At 59.8% G+C, this 17,020-nt stretch overlaps 1 protein-coding gene across 5 annotated transcripts in view; it reads left to right on the top strand.

The window, feature by feature from the left end:
• COL13A1 (collagen type XIII alpha 1 chain) overlaps nucleotides 1-17,020 on the top strand; it is a 141,252-nt gene that overhangs the window by 113,764 nt on the left and 10,468 nt on the right. For 2 of the 5 annotated variants that reach the window (XM_062213969.1, XM_062213972.1), the window contains 10 exons: nucleotides 109-153; nucleotides 504-572; nucleotides 1,179-1,202; nucleotides 2,418-2,480; nucleotides 3,184-3,228; nucleotides 3,492-3,644; nucleotides 8,201-8,227; nucleotides 9,168-9,248; nucleotides 15,079-15,132; nucleotides 16,025-16,078. In XM_062213969.1, coding sequence (XP_062069953.1) covers nucleotides 109-153; nucleotides 504-572; nucleotides 1,179-1,202; nucleotides 2,418-2,480; nucleotides 3,184-3,228; nucleotides 3,492-3,644; nucleotides 8,201-8,227; nucleotides 9,168-9,248; nucleotides 15,079-15,132; nucleotides 16,025-16,078 — 615 coding nt within the window. Of the gene's footprint in view, nucleotides 1-108; nucleotides 154-503; nucleotides 573-1,178; nucleotides 1,203-2,417; nucleotides 2,481-3,183; nucleotides 3,229-3,491; nucleotides 3,645-5,155; nucleotides 5,201-7,418; nucleotides 7,461-8,200; nucleotides 8,228-9,167; nucleotides 9,249-12,233; nucleotides 12,270-15,078; nucleotides 15,133-16,024; nucleotides 16,079-17,020 lie in introns of all 5 variants that reach the window. The other 3 variants (XM_062213967.1, XM_062213968.1, XM_062213971.1) reach the window with 3 other exon arrangements.

Consider the following 17,020-nt stretch of genomic DNA (forward strand, 5'->3'; position numbering starts at 1 on the left):
GCCTGAGTTCAGACAAGCCTCCTACCCCCACTCCACATCCCCTAATGCATGATATGCCTGGGGACGTCAAGTTCTCTGTCCCCAGCTTTATCAGCCTGGGTGCAACAGGGGGAGCCTGGAACAGCCAGGGAGGAAGACGGAGCTGGCCCCAAGGCCCACGGCCAGACCACAGCATGACATGGCTTCACTCTGGTGTCTTCAGTGCAGGGAGAGTAGGGGTGCCGAGGGGAGAGCACCCTGCCCCCACATGGGTGGGCTGCCATGGCAACTGTGATCGGACTCAGGCTTCTGCACACCCAACTGACCTAGACTGCTTCACCTGTTTGTTCTGTGATGCCTAGGCATCCCCTGAGAGTGTCTGGGGTCCCAGGCAGACCCCTGCAGCTGCTCAGTGTGCAGGCAGGTGCAGCCAGTGGGCGCTGCAGGCTCTGTAGAAGACAGAGCAAGCAGCAGCTGCTCTCCTGAGCCCAGCCCTAGGGTGAGCCCTCGCACTTGCCTTGCAGGGCTCCAAGGGTGAGCCGGGGAAAGGAGAGCTGGTGGATTACAATGGCAACATCAGCGAGGCCCTCCAGGTGAGTGGGGTCTCCCAGAGGCAGGAGGGCTGGGGCTGGGGTGAGGTGGGGTGTGGGGGCAGCTGCTGCTGGCTCTCAGCTCAAGGCAACTGATGGCTGGGCCCGCGGCCGTGCACCATATCACACTAGATGAATAGCACCTGCCCTCAGTGACAACCAGAATGTGTCTCCAGACAAATGTCCCTCGGAAACAAAATCACCCTTAGTGAAGAGCCACTGGGGAATCTGGGTACATGGATGAGCTCATTTACCAAGTGTGGAATCTCTTTTGCAAAGGCAGGAATCCTCCCTCGCTTTCAGGGCTCTGCATGTTGCCATGTTGTGTCTCTTTAAAGCGAGGTAGCATTGCAACCTTGACAGGGCCTTGCCGGAGCCCAGGAAGGAGCAGGCAGAGTGGGAAGGGCAGAGGGCCGAGTGAGGCCCAAGGGCCTGGAGCCGCCGAGTGCTGACGCCGGGCAGTAACTGCAGTTCTGAGCTGGGGAGGCGTGGCGTGAGGCTCCCCCTTCTCCCAGGCTCCTTGGAGGGCTCCAGCTCCAAGGCATCGAGGCACCTGCCCTGTGGCTCTTGCTTGCCCGTGGCTGACTGTGTGGTGTTGGTTTTTTTCAGGAGATCCGCACATTGGCCTTGATGGTAAGTCCTCCGCCTTCCTCACTCCCAGGGCCCGGGAGGGCAGCGTGGAGGCGAGAACAGGCTCCCTCACCTCCAGAGAGCACACGCGGGGCTGCTGATGAGGGCTGACTGGCAGAGCGGGGCCAGGACTCGCACGGGGTGGCTCTGAGCTGCCCTGGCCTCTGTGCCGGCTCTTCCCCAGGCCCGCCGTGAGCAGTGCTGGTGGTGCTGGGGCTGGGTGCCAACCACACGGCAGCACCGAGGCCGCCTTCTCACCGTTTCCTTTTTCTCATCCTTCAGCTTGTAAAACCCACGCCCCTAAAGCGTCCGTAGCAGCATGCACGCTTCCCCTTTCCTAGACACCCATTTCACGATCTGCTGTTAGAGCCCGGTGCATGCCAAGCTGGGTATTGTACCTGCACCTGCTGGCGATGGCTGTCAGTAAGCGGCTGTAGTGAAAGCAGCCCCTGCCATGTGTGACCTCCGAGGTGTGTGTGTGTGTGTGGGGGGGGGGGGGTGCTGGTTTCCTACGGCCTTGTGCCCCGGGGCATGCCCAGCGCTGACAAACCCAAAAGCAGACGCCGGTGTGTGACACCCCAGTTCCCGGGCGGGGGGAAGAGCTTCCCTGGAGAGGGGAGACACCGAAATGCATTGTTGGCCTAAAACTTCGCTGGAAACATTTTTCTTTTAAAATCGACATAGACCCAGTGAAATGGGCCCATTTCAGGGGCAGAGCTCGGTGAGGGTTGACACACGCATGTGCCCCCCACCCCAGTCCCTCCAGAAGGTCCCGTGGTGCACCTTGGGAGTCAGGGTCGCACTGAGCCCCAACACGGGCCACCACACGTCACTGCGCCGAGACTCCGCGGTGTCAGTGTTGTGTCCCCATTTCCCTGTCGTGTAGACACACGGTGCATTCTCCCGTTGATGGACACCCGGGCATTTTTGAGTCACTGTCCAGGAAGCTCAGTCTCGCTTCTCAGAGCCCCAGGAGCCTCCAGGGCTGGCCCGGAGGGAAGCAGAGGGCGCAGCTGCTGGGCACGGCTCCCACACCACCCTGGCTCGGTGCTCACCAGCTTGCACTGTGGGGTTTCCCGTCCTGTTTCCTCTGCAAAACAGAAAAGTTTCTACCGCTGAAGAAATGTGTGACAACAGCGGACCCCTTACCCAGCCCCCCAAGCAGCCACCCCCCACCCGGCCACAGAGTTCTCCCAGGTGTCTCTGCTCTTTCCCCAGGGCCCTCCTGGTCTGCCTGGGCAGATTGGCCCACCCGGAGCTCCAGGAACCCCAGGCCAGAAGGTGAGACCTGCCTGACCCTGAGCACAGGACTCCAGCTGCCCTCCTGCAGCCTCCCACCTCCCCAGGATGAAGCCCCCCACCCCTGCCCCACCCCACCCCTGCCCTTGCCCTCACAGAGCCAGCTGCTGTGCTGGTTTTGGGGCACCCCTACAGGAACGTGGCATCTGAGCCCCTCCCCACTCTCACCCCTCACCCCTACCTCTGCTTTCTCCCTGCCTGCCCGGCACTGTGGTTTTGCACTTTGTCCTCTACTCTTGAAGCCACCTTCCCTGCAAGTCCCTTTCTTCTTTCTTACCCTTCCATGCCCAACTCAAAAGCCACCTCCTCCATGAAGCCACCCCTGACCTATCAGGCAGAAGTCACGGCCCTTGGTGCCCTGTCATGCCCTCCCTGACCCAAGAAAGGCATGGGTGGGTGTGCAGATGAGGGAGTGCTTGGTGGGGCACCAGCTAGGGAGCCCGGGCTGTCCAGTGCCAGGTGGGCCATGGGGCAGGTCACCACCCCTGGCGGCTGTGGCCACACATCTCTGTGTCGGGGTCCTGATTTGTGAGATAGGAGGGAACCACACCGCCCCCAGGACAGCAGTGAGAGTGGAGTGAGCAAGTGCAGAGGGGGGAGGGTGCAGAGAAGGCTCCCGGCGCATGGCGGCGCTGGGTAGAGATGTATTCTGTTTGCTGAGTCCCTGCACTCGTTCTGACCACAGGGGGAGATCGGACTGCCAGGCCCTCCGGGACTTGATGGCGAGAAGGTGAGGACGGACATTCCCAGACAAACCTGGGCTGGGAGTCGAGGGGGCAGGAGGGCTGCAGAGCAGGCCCAGCTGTGAGGCCTGGGGCACCTGGGGAAGGGGATGGGGGGGGGGCTCACTCAGCTGCAGGGGGAGCAGCAGGTGGGCTGGGCAATGCACCCCAGGGAGCCCGGTGCTCTGGGCTCCCCATTCCTTCTCGTTCTCCTTCCTCTCCTCTTTCCCCCATTCACACGTCTGAGAGGTGCTGTTGCTGTCTTCTACAGGGACCTCGTGGCAAACCAGGAGACATGGGCCCCCCTGGTCCCCAGGGACCCCCGGGAAAGGATGGACCTCCGGGAATGAAGGGAGACAACGGGCCCCCGGGGAACCCGGGAGAGAAGGGGGAGAAAGGGGAGATGGGCCCGGCAGGCTCACCGGTGAGTGGCAGGGCCGCCGACCCTCTGTGCATGGCCCCTGACACGTGCTGCTGGCTCAGCACCGCCCCCAGCCAGGATTTGGTTCCCATCAAGCCTCTCTGTGAGTGCCAGGGTCCCGCCTCAGGAGACCCGAGTCTTGGCCGTGACCTAGGGAAAGTCCCTGGTCCTCGCAGAGCCTGCTTCCCCATCTCTGAAATGAGACAGTAATCCCTGGGCCTCTTTGGAGAGCATGCAGGGGCCTGGCCCCAGGAGAGGGTGCATGTGCGACAGGGGCCTCGGCCTGGCCAGCGGGGCAGCTGACTCGCCTCAGGAACCTTCTCTGGGGTTCCACAGTTTTCCACCTGTGCCCTGGGGGCTGTCCTAGGCACCCTGTCTTGGAGGAAGGAAGCCTTAGGTGCATGCACTGTGGGTCACAGATGCTCAGCAGGTGGCCTTGAGCTCGACTAACAGAGAACTTTGCCGATCTGCAGGGTCTAGACGGCCCCACCGGGGAGAAAGGAGAACCAGGTGACCAGGGGAGGCCTGGAGCGACAGGACCGCCCGGCCCCATCGGGCTCCCGGGATTTACAGTAAGGCGAGAGGGCCAGGAGGCGAGGGCACGCGAGTGGGGGTGCTCCTCCTTGGGACCACCAGCTGCGGGGTGCCCAGCTGTCCTCCGTGGTCGGGCAGCCCCGAGAGGGAGAGATGTTCCTGGATGAGGCTCGGAGGCTCCCTAGCCCGCCGTGCCCCACTGGCCTCCCCTCCCCACCAAGGCTCTGGCCTCTGGAGCCACATTTGTTTTCTGTTCCCTGCAGCCTTAGCGGCTTCCAGGGCCCTTTGCCACATATGCCTTGTAGTTTCTGGGAGCCGGGAGCCCGGGTGCAGAGTCTCAGGAGGCAGTAGTCCAGGTGCAGCTGCCCTCTTTCCAGCTCGCTGGCTCTCAGCAGAATTCAGTGCCTTGCCAAGGAGGATGGCCTCCTTCAGCTCCTAGAGACCGCCCGCAGTTCCCTGCCAGGTGGCCCTCTCCCTGCTGGGCAGATGGTGTGACAGCAGCCAAGGTCAGGGCCAGCGGGGCTCCCTCCAGTGGCCAGTGCTGGCAGGGCAGACCCACTGTGTGTAACATTTGTGACAAGTTTCCACCTGTGATGTGTGTTGTCTGTGTAACGTTTGTGTGCTGTAATCTAGCACACTCAAGGGGGTGACACCCCATCACCTTTGCCAGATGCCCAGTTTGTGGCTTGGAAACAAGTCACAGATCCACCCTAGGGTCTGTCCACTGCAGGGTCACACTGAGTGCCAGCCTGTCCCCACATGGGCTGCAGCCTCAGTTCCTGGGAGGCAGTGCGCCATCGCAGCACCTGCACTCTGTCTTCCATCCTACAGGCCGACTGCACTTGCATCTTCAGGGGTGTCCCCTGCTGGCACTTCGATAGCAGCGTCCCAACCTGATTAGTTTGTCACAGATGTGAGAGGTGTGTCTGTGCCAGGCTCCCCAGTGCTGGCAGTCACAGTGCACTGTTTTGTGTCCACAGGGAGAGAAAGGACAAGCCGGGGAGAAGGGTGACCCGGGAGCAGAGGTAGGTTGCACCTGCTCTTCCTGTTGCGTCCTGAGAGATTATTTGACAGCGGCTTTGTCTGATGTCAGTCATTCCAGAGCCCAGCGTTTCTGTGCCCTGGAAGATCGATCTCTCCCTCTCTGTCCCCCTCTCCCCTCCTCCCTCTCCCCCTCTCCCCTCCTCCCTCTATCCCTTTCAAATTGTTTTCAAGTGTTCCCCCCAGGGCTAGTGTTGTGGTGCACAGGTTAAGCCAACCCCTGCAATGCCAGCATCCCTTATCAGAGCATGGGTTGCAGTCCTGGCTGCTCCACTTCTGGTCCAGCTCTCTGCTAATGAGCTTGGGAAAGCAGCCAAAGGTGGCCCAAGTGCTTGGGCCTCTACCATCCACGTGGGAGACTGGAGTCGAGTTCCAGGCTCCTGGCTTTGGCCTGACCCAGCTCTGGCTGTTGCTGCCAGAGTGAACCAGCAGATGGAAGATCTCTGTCTCTGTCTCTCCCTCTTGCTCTGTAACTCTGCAAGTTAAATCAGCTTTTTAAGAAAATGTTTCTCCCAAAGTATTTAAAGTAAAAATTGAAGACAGCCTACATTTTAACAAGAAAGAAAGGGTGAAATGTTGTATGGTAATAACACTCACAGTGGTAAGAGTCACCATGTTTGAGAGCTCTCCTTGTGTTGAGTGCTGCTGCAAGCCCTGGCTGCATAGTAACTCATTTTCTTTCTTTTAAATGGTTTGCTTATTTATTTAAAAGTCAGAGTTACACAGAGAAAGAGGGAGAAAGAGAGAGAGAGAGAGAGAGGTCTTCTATCTGCTGGTTCACTCCCCAGTTGGTCACAACGGCTGGAGCTGCACCGATCTGGAGCTGGGAGTTTCTTCTGGGTCTCCCACATGGATACAGGGGCCCAAGCACTGGGCCATCTTCTACTGTTTTCCCAGGCCATGCAGAGCAGAGAGCTGGATCAGAAGTGGAGCAGGCAGGATTCAAATCAACACCCATATGGGATGCCTGCACTGCAGACCAGGGCTTTAACCCACTGTGCCATAGTGTTGGCCCCATAGTAGCTCATTTTTATTATTCCACATCTCCTTCACAAGGAGGCTTGTGGAGAATGTGCAGGAAGGGGAAAACGGGCCTCATGCTCAGTGAAAAACACCAGGAGACCAGATTGTCTTCGTAGGCATACATTTGTGTGTATGTGTTTAAAATCTAAGTGTATACATATTTTCAGCTCTAGTGTATGCATCAGCAAAGAGGGGAAAGAAATAGAGCAACATACAAATATTAGCAGTGCTTCTCAGCTAGGTTCTTTTTAATTCATAAAACATTTTAATGAGCCTGTGTTACTTTTAAGCTTTTTCTTTGTTACATTATGGTATTGGTCACATTGGCTGTTTGGGAGGATTGTGTATGCTTCTGCAAATGTCAGCCTGTGCATGACCATGACCATGGCCCCAGCCCGATCCGTGCACCATTCATTTAGGTAAGAACTTAAGAAGCAGTGGATTGGCTTTCAGGAAAACAGTTTCCAGAAGCAGCTCCAGGGAGCACTGGGGGCCACTGTGCTACCCAATGCCCCTCTCCCCAGCCACAGTGCAGGCAACGTAGCCCTGGGGTAGTGGAAGGTGAGGGTCGGGCTCAGGGAGGAGCAGGTGCGGCCACTGTGCACGTGTGCATGTCCATCTTCGTCAGAGATTGACCCTGATGGGCACCCTGCTCCACGAGGGAGAGGGTGGCCTGGAGCTCCTCCCCTTCACAGTCTCTTCCGCTGCTACCTGCCCCAAGGGAAATGGAGGCCAGAAGTCCCCATGCTGTCTGTCCCAAACCTGGGGGCATGTGAGGAAAGCGCCCCAGAACCAGCCCCCTCCCACTCCAGATAACCAATGTCCAAGCCCAGGTCTCAAGCACACATGGCTGCCAAGACCAGGCACGCAACCACTGAGTCTGAGACACAGGGAGTGGGGGAGACCAGGGTGCACCAAGACCTCCTGCCCCACCCATGGTAGACAGCACTCATTCCTCTGCAGACGAACAGGGCCCAGCACCACTTGAGTTTCTGGTTCTGTTCTGGAAGGGTCCCAGGTTTCCTGGCAATGTTTGCACTGGACACTGTGCAGGCCAGCGGGTACCACGTGTTTCTAAGCTGTTCTAGACCCTCTGTGCCAGGCAGCCCTGGGCGGGACCCTGGCCATGTCGGAAAGAGGCAAGGCTGGAGTGTGACAGGGCTCCCTTTTGCCTTCTAGGTTCCCGGGCCACCAGGGCCAGAGGGGCCCCCGGGACCTCCGGTAAGTTCGGAGGGCTTGCTGGCCCTTGGGTCTACTATTGCTGGGCGGCTAACCTGTCCTCGCTGGGGCGGTCATTGGGCCCCACCCCAGCCTTAGGTAGCAGTCACCTCCTCAGCCCCACCCCCGTCCCTCCCAGGTTGAGCTCACAGTCCCACAGGGCCACCCAGGCATCTGATGCTCCGGGGACAGCTGACTGCCTGGCAGTCCCAGGCTCACTTCATCCCTGATTTAACCCTTTGTCACGAGACCTCTGCTCCTCCCCTCCCTCCTGCCTGCACCCAGCCAGCGGAAGACCAGGCTTAAAACAGAAAGTGACCCTTAATGGAACTCCGGAACCCCCTTTGTAGTGCCCCTAAAGCTCCCCCTCTTCCCCGCCCCCACAAGTGCCCAAGCCCACAGATACTATCTGCACAGCTCACGTCCCCATGGCCCTGGGCAACCCCTGCTGTCACTGGAAGGGTACTGGAGGCAGCCAGCACTTACTGGCATGTACTACATGCCCGCCACGATTCTAAGTACTCTGCAAATACCAATTCATCTAACTTTCGCTATATTGCCTCGGAATCTTCCTTCCCTGACCCCACCCCAGGAAGCCACAAGCAGGACCTCTCCCTAGCATTCCCTCTGCCTTGGGGGCTTGGACCCCAAGCACTAGCTTCTCTGTGCACCGGCCTGTGGACAAGAATAGTAACTGGAAATTCAGTTCTAACACAAATGCCTTGTTTTGATTCCAAATGCAGGGGCTTCAAGGTGTTCCTGGACCAAAGGTAAGAGGAGATCACGTGACTGGGGCTGGGGCTGGGCCAGGGGTGGGAGAGGGGCTGCGTCTGTGACAGTGGCAAAGAGGGACAGTGCTTCAGAGGCCCAGCTGACCCTCTCCCCAAATGGAGTCCTGGGAGCTCCAGCCCGGGGTGGGGGGGTGCAGTCACAGCAAGAGGGGACCCCAGGGTCCCCTCAGCACTCACCACTGACACCTGGAACACCTCACATTCTGAATTTTCCCATCCATCAGCCCCACAATGTGACAAGTGAGATTCTTAGCAAGTGGTGGAGTCCCTTGGCCACCTCCCTGCCCCAGACCCCTGCCTCACTCACCCTGAGGTATAGGGGGAGGTGGCTGAGGATGTGAACCCTGCCCACAGCCAGGCCACTGCATGGTGGCCGGGCTCTCCCCGTATCCTCTGCACATTCCGGTTAGGCCAGGACCTGGAGGCTGCTGCGACCGTGCCCTTGCCTCCTGCCCTGGGAGATCCCTGTGCCCCCAGCTCCCAGGGGCCCCTGGGCTCACTTCTGCTGCAGTGGGTCCCTTTGGTTGGTTTCTAAAGAGCTGGAGGAGAATTTTGCAGCCCAAGTCATCAGGGCCTCAGTATGTTCTCCTGAGCCCCGGGAGCTCTGGGGGTGACATTTCCTGTGCCTGCTAGCAGATCCTGCACAGCCCCAGTTCTCCCCTGGAACAGCCCTGTAGGTTTGGCCCCTTTCCGCCTGTCCCATTTCCCTCTGGGAGCCTCAAAGTTACCACAGGGACACAGGGGACACTAATGAAGGGAGTAACAGGCTAAGAACTTGGGGATTCTTGGTGTCCCCAACCAGCCACCTCCAGCCCTCCCCTCTGCACACCGCAACTCTTCACCCAGGCCTCCAGAGTGCAGGAATGAGGTGCCCGGTGCACACCCTGCTCTAATCTCCTCCCGGCTCCCTTTCCTCCAGGGAGAAGCAGGACTGGACGGAGCAAAAGGAGAAAAGGGCGTCCAGGGAGAGAAAGGAGACCGGGGGCCTCTGGGACTGCCTGTGAGTATCTCGGACCCAGCAAGATGGTTGTGAGGCACCCAGTGGGGAGCCTTTGTGGGACCAGGGTGCTGGGAGGGCCCTGGAGGTGGCTCTGGAGCTCTGGGTGGCTCTGCTCTCCAATCTGAGCAGGACCAGGGGTTCTGATCCTCTCCCCGGGGGGCTCTTCTGGGCTCAGCCCTGACCTGGGTGTCAAGGAATGGGAAGTTGGGTAAGACAGGGCCTACCCCAAGGAGCTGATGGCAGAACTCTGGCCCTGGACGTACCCGATCTCAGGGCAAGAAAGTCTGCCCCCACAGGGGCCAGGCATGGGGTGTGTAGGGACTGGGGAACAATGGGATTGTGGGTATTCCCCACCTCTCTCCTGCTCTCCCAGAGGGGCCCCAAGAGAACCTCTGCTCTCCTTGCCTCTTAAGCTCGGGCTCCAACAGAGAAACATGCAAAGAAGTCCGACTGTGTGGCCCCCGCAGGCTAAGGTCTCATGTGGTCTGCAGATCTGTGACCTCAGCCAGCCAGGTTGGAGGCATCCACATTCCCAGAGGTGGGGCTCAGCTGAGCTTTGTCCCCTGCCCCCAGAGGCCCCTGGTCTCGTCTGCTGGACACCTCCCACCTCCAAGCCTGGAGCCCTGTGCTCCACTCCCTCACTGCTGCCGAGGTGGGCCCCTTTGGTCCTGGAGAGGGAGGGGGTTACCTGAGGTCATGTGTGAAGCTGGCAGCCAGGCCAGGCCAGAGGCTGCTCCTCCATGGAGGCCACCGCGTGAAGAGTCCCTTCCAGCTACTCAGACGTCTTGTGTTGCCAGCTCAAGGCCAGGCCCACCCTGAACAGCCATAGGGAGCAAGCAGACAAGGGGAGGCCCTACTCCCTGAGCTTGGCAGAGGCTGACCTGGTCCATAGAATCCCAGAAACCGAACAGCTGAAGGTACGACTACGCCCTCACTAGAGCACCACATGTAGGGATGTTTCCTAGCTACAGCGAGCTCACTTGACAGACAGCAGGACCCTGATGAGTTTAGCAGGCATTTTCCCCTGTCTTGAGCTGTGTCCGGAAGGACTAACACTCCTCACTGGTGAAGAGCTGCTGGGCCTACTTAACCCCAAGTCTCTCCTGTGAGGCCCCTGTAGCCCCAGTGCACACTGGAGAATTCTGCATTTTGGCACAAACCAGTAACGTAAGCCAGCAGGGTCGCAGGAAAGGCGAAGTACCTGGTTGTTGACAGAGGCATGGGTGTTTTTCCTTAGCTTCAGAAAACCATGAACAGGCATGTCCACAGAAGGCAGCTCGGTGAACTTCAGGGGGCCAGGGGCCCTAGAGACTGTGTGCCCCTTCTCAAAGGGAGCAGCCCCTTCTCGGCTCAGCTGGCTATGGCCTTGGAAGAACGAGGGTCCAGTATTTATGCATCTTTCAATTATTCAGAGGAAGCTGGGCACCTGGCACTTGGTGCGAACCCTCCTCACTTTCAATTAGATCAAAACTATTTGCCACACTGCAGACCACACACAGCATGTCAGCGGCCCACACAGGCCTGAGAGCCCCCAGCTCCAGATCGTGGTGTGGATGCTGCACAGACGTATGTGGTGTCGAGCTACCGTTCTGTTTCCAGGCTTCTCCTGCATGCTCTAGTCCACGTGGTAGAGCCCTGTTTTCCAATCCCACTGAGTTTCTCCTACCTGCCCTACAGATGTGGTTCTCAGTGCTGGCTGCACGCTGGGATCCTCCCGGAACTTTCCAAAAGACGTTCGAGGAAAGTGGGCTGAACCAATGAGTTTACTTTGGGGCACTAGTTTTTTGAAATCCATGCATGGTCTTGTCCTAGTACGCATTTTGCTTGAACTTCTCATAGGCCCCTGTGTTTTCACTTGGTCCCTAATCTTGGACACTCCAGCTGAAGCAGCCCGGGAGACACTAGGGTGCAGCCAGCATTAAGACCCACGGCTCCCTCTCCTGGTCAGTCAAGGTCGGCCCCAGAACTGTGGTCCGAGAACTATCAAGGCCTTGCAGAACTGTGCTACCCTCACCTTCTCCCGGGAGGAAGCAGCTCCCTTTTCTGGTGTGTTTCCCCACCTTCAACACCCGAGACTGGAGCTCAGCTGAAGCAGTTTTCAAGAGCTCCATCCTCACTGGCTCGAGCCTCTGCTGCTGCCTCCCCCTGGTTGGCACATTGGAATCTTAAGTGAATTTCCCCGTGGTCTTCCTAGAGGGGCTGCAGGGACAGCTTTGTAAGCCAGGATAGGAGCCAGAGTCCATTCCCACTGCGAACGCAACACGCAGCAAGGAGTGAGGACGCTGGGGAGCAAACGGGTCTCGAGTTTCCCACCCACCTGGCCATCTGCTCTGGAGCAAGGTGGCCTGAACGAGTCCCGGTGGGCCGTCTCCAGAGCCTCTTTCCACAGGAGCCCTTGTGAGCAGCAAGGGAAGGGCCGAGCTCTGTGTGCTCAAGCACAGGGCAATGCAGGCTCTTAGGGGCATCTCCTCCCACCTGCTCACATAGGCATGGGCCAGCTTCCACCCAGGTAGTGGGTCCCAGTGCTGTAACACGGAGCTGAGACCCTCGGAGGTGCGGACATGGCCTGGTCTCACCCAGGGCCCGTCCATGTAAACACCACCCAGAAGAGCGCAGCTCTGATCCCAGACGTCTCTGCAGGAATTCCTTTCTGTGCCCCTTTCCCCAGGCTGTGGAAGCCCCTGGCAGGGGCGTGGGAGATGCTTCAAGGGGGACAAAGCAGAACAGGGATCGAGGGGCGTGGAGGGTCAGAGCAGCCATCTGCTCCGGGCTCGGCGTGCCCCGGGGCGGCCCTACCTGCGGTGTCTCCATGTCCTCGTTGGTGTCCCTGTCCTCCAAGCTTGTTCCTCCGTGGTGTTTGGTGGCCGGCATTTGTGTCTGTCCAGAGTCACTGCTTTACTCACCTCTTCCCTCCTGTTCTTCCCTTTCTCTCCCTCCCGTGCCTCCCTCCCCCCTTCTTTTGGTCACACTGTGCCCTTCGTCCAGGGAGCGTCAGGTTTGGACGGCAGGCCTGGGCCACCGGTGAGTGTCGCTTCTCCATCACCCCCGCCCCTCCCCTGCCTGTGGTCCCTCTTGTCTTCCCGCTGTGGCCTTGTTTTCCCCGTGAGTCTGGCCTTGTCCCACCCGACCTCAGGAGGGTTCCCATGCTCCGCTCGGTGTCATGGCACACAGCCAGGGGCCTCAGACCTGCCAGGGCTGGCATGGAGGCACTGCAACAGCTCTGCCCCGGATTCCCAAGGCTGCGTCCAGCCTGGGAACCCAGCTCTGCAGGTCTGGACCGCGAGGTGTCCCCAGCAAACACAACAGTGTCTATATGTGCCATCACACTGTGTCATCTCCATGCTGTGAGCTCTGTCCATCTCCCGTCTGCCCATGAGGCCTGTCCACACAGAATGGTGTGTATGGGGTGAGACAGCGATGAAGGGCGAGGGCAGGTGCAGCATGGAGGCACCCCGAGGTCAGCCCCAGCGCAGTGCCCCGCCTTCACTGCCTGTGGCACCACAGTGCCCACAGCCCACCAGGACACTGGGCTCTCCCCGGCTCCATTCCGCCTGACCAGAAAACAGGCACCCCTGCTCTGGGCTCAGACACACCCGGCCCCCTGCCTATGACAAGCAATGCCAGTCTGGGGAGGATATGCCCCTTGCCACCTCCCCCCACCCCTTGCATGGGGCCAGCAGAGCAGAGGGGGCCTGCCCAGGTGCAGGGGTTACCTTCTATCAAGGGCCAGGAGGCTGGGTTCTTCTGTTGGGGAGCCACCAGTGGAGCTCAGCAGGTGTTCCCCCTGCCTCCCCCTCCAGCAAGGCCAGCTGCACCCTGCGGGGTGCTGCCAGGGCCACGTCTGCCCGAGGTCCTCATGAGCCGGCCAGAGTGACCCTGGAGGGAGACGAGGGCATGCAGACAGGGAGGAGGGATGTGTTGAAGTCCAGCCCCGGTGGGAGGGTGCCCAGCTGATTCCGGGGGAAGCCTGGGGCTGTTGGAGGTCAGGAGTGACCCCTCAGGGCCTCACGCTCTTGAATGCCCTCAAGAGGGAGAGGTGAGGCTTGCCCAAGGTGACCTCCTTTCAGGGCCCCTTCCTCCTGGGGTCAGTGGGGTCGGCACCATAGACTTTTTTTTTTTTCCTTTTTGACAGGCAGAGTGGACAGTGAGAGAGAGAGACAGAGAGAAAGGTCTTCCTTTTCTGTTGGTTCACCCCCCAGTGGCCACTGTGGCCGGCACACCGCGCTGATCCAAAGCCAGGAGCCAGGTGCTTCTCCTGGTCTCCCATGCGGGTGCAGGGCCCAAGGACTTGGGCCATTGGCCAAGGCAGAGAACTGGACTGGAAAAGGGGCAACCAGGACAGAATCCGGCGCCCCGACTGGGACTAGAACCTTGTGTGCTGGCGCCACAGGCGGAGGATTAGCCTATTGAGCCGTGGCGCCGGCACCATAGACTTTCACACACCGAGAACACACCCTGATTTTCCAGGCATTCTATGGCTTTGCACCTCCACCCACAGTGCCTCCCTTCCCGTCGTCCCTTCACCTGGTACACCTGTCTCAGGAGCTGGGTCAGTGGCTGGCATCAGCGAGCACGACTTTCCTCCTAACTGCCCACCTCATCCATCCTGGGCAAGAAGGGAGCAGTGCGAATTCACGTGTTCTATTCCCTTGGACATGAGAGCTCATTTTTCTCAAAAACTCCGTATCATAAACAAAGGAAAATATGGGGACAACAATTGTGCCCTGCTAACGTCATTAGCATTTCCAGGGTACTTCCTGGGTGTCAGGTGCAGCACCAGATGCAGCCAGGCCTTAACCCTGGCACTGGCTGAGGTGGCAGGTGCTCACGCTCCCAGACTGATGGCACAAATGGGGAAACTGGCACTCAGGCTGAGCAACTTCCCCGCTATCCAGGGGCCTCTGGGGCCGGGCTAAGGCCAGCCAGTGACTCGGGAGCTCCGCCTTGCCCCGACCCCTGGCCCGGCCTTTCCCTGCCTCTGCACTGCTGCTAGCGCTGCGATACAGCTTCCCTCCTGCCCTCGTGGTTGCCAGGGGGCACCTGCACATCCCCTCACCTTCTGTTTCCATGGGAAGTAAACGCGCACTTAGCTGCCTGTCACCGTTGCCCTTGGAGCCCTGCGGCCCAAGCCCACACTCCACGTTGTCGTCTGAGCAATAGGAAAGTGTAGTTGGGCTGCACACAGGGAGCAGGGGAGATGCTGGGTGACAAGCCCTGCTCTGTCTCCAGGCAACGCAGCTCTGAGGGCTGTAGCCCCTGACCCTCCCCACAGCCCTGCATCGGTCGGCTCACCATGCACCTCACCGCCAGGCCAGCGTGGTGTGACACCTGAGGCATGCTAATCCACTTCTACCCAGGAGCAGGGACCCGAGGCCCGCGGCCAGGGTCTGCAGTGGGGCGGGCGGCAGCTGGAGGACCTCCCGCGTCTGCCTCTGTGTGTGCACCCCCATCACTCTCTGTGGCATGAAGACCCTCCCGCTGCATGTGGAGCTGCGACAGCCAAGGGGATGCTGGCCCCACCCCTGGGAGGGGGGTCGCCTCCCTCCCAGGTGCTTCTGGGAGCAAACTAATCAACGGTCCTTCTGCTGTTTTCAGCCTTGGCGAGCTCGGCTGTGATGCAAAAGGGTTTCGCTCCAGGAATCTGGCTCTGAGGCGGGGAGAGGGGGCACTGTCTCCCCTGAGGCCCCCAAATCCAGAAGCGATCATGGCCCAGACAAGCCTGGCCTCGCCAACCCTGAAAACTGGGTCTGGCTCCTTGCTCACAGCCAGGCACTGGGTGGGGCTCCTGGGGTGCGGGGACCCTCACCTCTGCTTTCTCTCACCTCCCCAGGGCACTCCAGGACCAATTGGAGTTCCAGGCCCGGCGGGACCAAAGGGCGAGAGGGTGAGCACTCCGCGAGGAGGGAGGGGCAGGCCAGCTCCCCACAGCCCTGGTGTCTGGGTCCTGACAGGGTCACTGTTTCAGCCCCAGGAGGCTCAGCCCTCACTCCTTCCCCAGTGCATCTCTTCCCCTCCCCTGGTCATCCTCACAGCAGCCTGGAGGAGCCGGCTCTGCGGGCACACTCATGGCATGCCTGTGAGTGGACAGATATGGGGAGCCAGACAGCTCCCTCCTCCTGGGCTCCAGCTCCCAGCCTCCCTGACATACCAGCTAGCATGGCCCCAGGCCCACGGTCCCCGTGCACACCTAAACCCTGTAATGACTTGGGGCCTCTGCATGGAACATAGGGCAGGGGTGTTCACGAAATCCCTGGGGGACATCCAGAAGTCAGGGGGCTGGAGAGCTGGACCCGGCTCCCAGTCAAATGACCCTCCAGGCCTGGGCCCAAGCCCCAGTGGAGGCGGCAGGGGTAAGGGTGAGGGTGGAAGGACCAGGCCCACTGGTGGAGACAGCTTTCCACATGGGCCCCTCCCAGCCAGCCTCAGGGCTTCTCAGGGCTCAGATCAGCTCAAGGCAGCTCGGACACAGGCCCTGGGTGCACAAGCACCCCCTCTTTCCCTCCCACGACCCACCTTGCTGCCAGGAGAGGGGAGGGTGGGGAAATCGGACTCCCTGCCCGTGTCCTGCTCCATCTGTGCCTGCTTCAGAGTGCTGCCTCGGGGAGAGGCTCCTGCAGCCCTCCCCAGCCTGGAGTCCACAGGGCCCTTGCTTCCAGCAGAGCTGTGTGACGTGGCCGGAGCTGCTCTGTGGGTTTCACAGCAGAACAGAAAGCGGGGATGGATGTGGCTGTGGCAGCCATGCAGGGAGGACCCATGGTTCCCTTCTCTCGTTTCAGGGCAGCAAAGGAGACCCCGGGGTGACAGGACCAACAGGAGCAGCGGGACTTCCTGTGAGTCTCATGGGATGGGTGGGTTCTCTCTGCCCACCTCCCCAACCCCCAACCCCTATCCCCACCAGCAATGTGGTCAGAACAGAACCCCCAGAACCTTAAGCCAAACCCTGGGCCAAAGGGCAATTCTCATTTCTGTGACAAAGGAAGCTGCACGAGGCCACTGGTGATGGCCTGGAAACCCCTGCAGGGCCCTGATAGGGAGACAGGTGTTCCAGCTTGGGCGCCACTGGGTGGGGTATAGCAGAGGGTCCAGGTCCCTTCCCTTGCAAGCTCTGCTGGGTGCAGATGAGTGGGCCCAGCCCAGCCCTCCAGGAGGCACAAAGTCAACTCCAGATCTCCTGGATACAAGAAGGAACGGGCCCAGGAGCACAGCAGCTTGCCCCAGGGAGCTAGACCTTCGAGAGCTGGACTTACTCGGCTTTCCATCTGCAACCTCTTTTCCCGTTGACTTGTTTTTCCAAGTTGACTGGCTGCGTGCGAGACCCTGGAGCTCTGTTCCTGGCCATCTTGTAGGTCGTCCACACAGGTTAACAGGCACCTGTCCTGGCTGGAGAGCAGATAGCAGCTAGCACCTTGAAGAGGCTTTGAGGAGCTGTTGAGTCATTTGTCTGGCAAGGGCCTAGCAAGACAGCCATGGGGACACCCATCTGCCCTGAGCACCCCGTGCTGCCCCATCAGGTCCTCAGAACCCCCCACCATCACCCGGGATGATCACCACTCACACCGGGACAGGGGCAGTCGGGCGAGACATCCCCTATGGCGCCCTTGGCTTTGCCCAGGCCTCCTCGTCTGCCGCGAGGTCAAGTTCCTTGAGCGCTGTGTTGCACTGCCCCCTGCCCCGTAGAATGGGGGCACATCACCATGTCCCCAGGGAAGAGCTTTAGGAGCCCAAGCAGCCATCCCAGGTCTCCTCATGTGGCCTCCTGCCTCTGATTTATT

Source organism: Lepus europaeus, chromosome 17 (assembly GCF_033115175.1).
Source record: "Lepus europaeus isolate LE1 chromosome 17, mLepTim1.pri, whole genome shotgun sequence".
Classification (NCBI taxonomy): domain Eukaryota; kingdom Metazoa; phylum Chordata; class Mammalia; order Lagomorpha; family Leporidae; genus Lepus; species Lepus europaeus.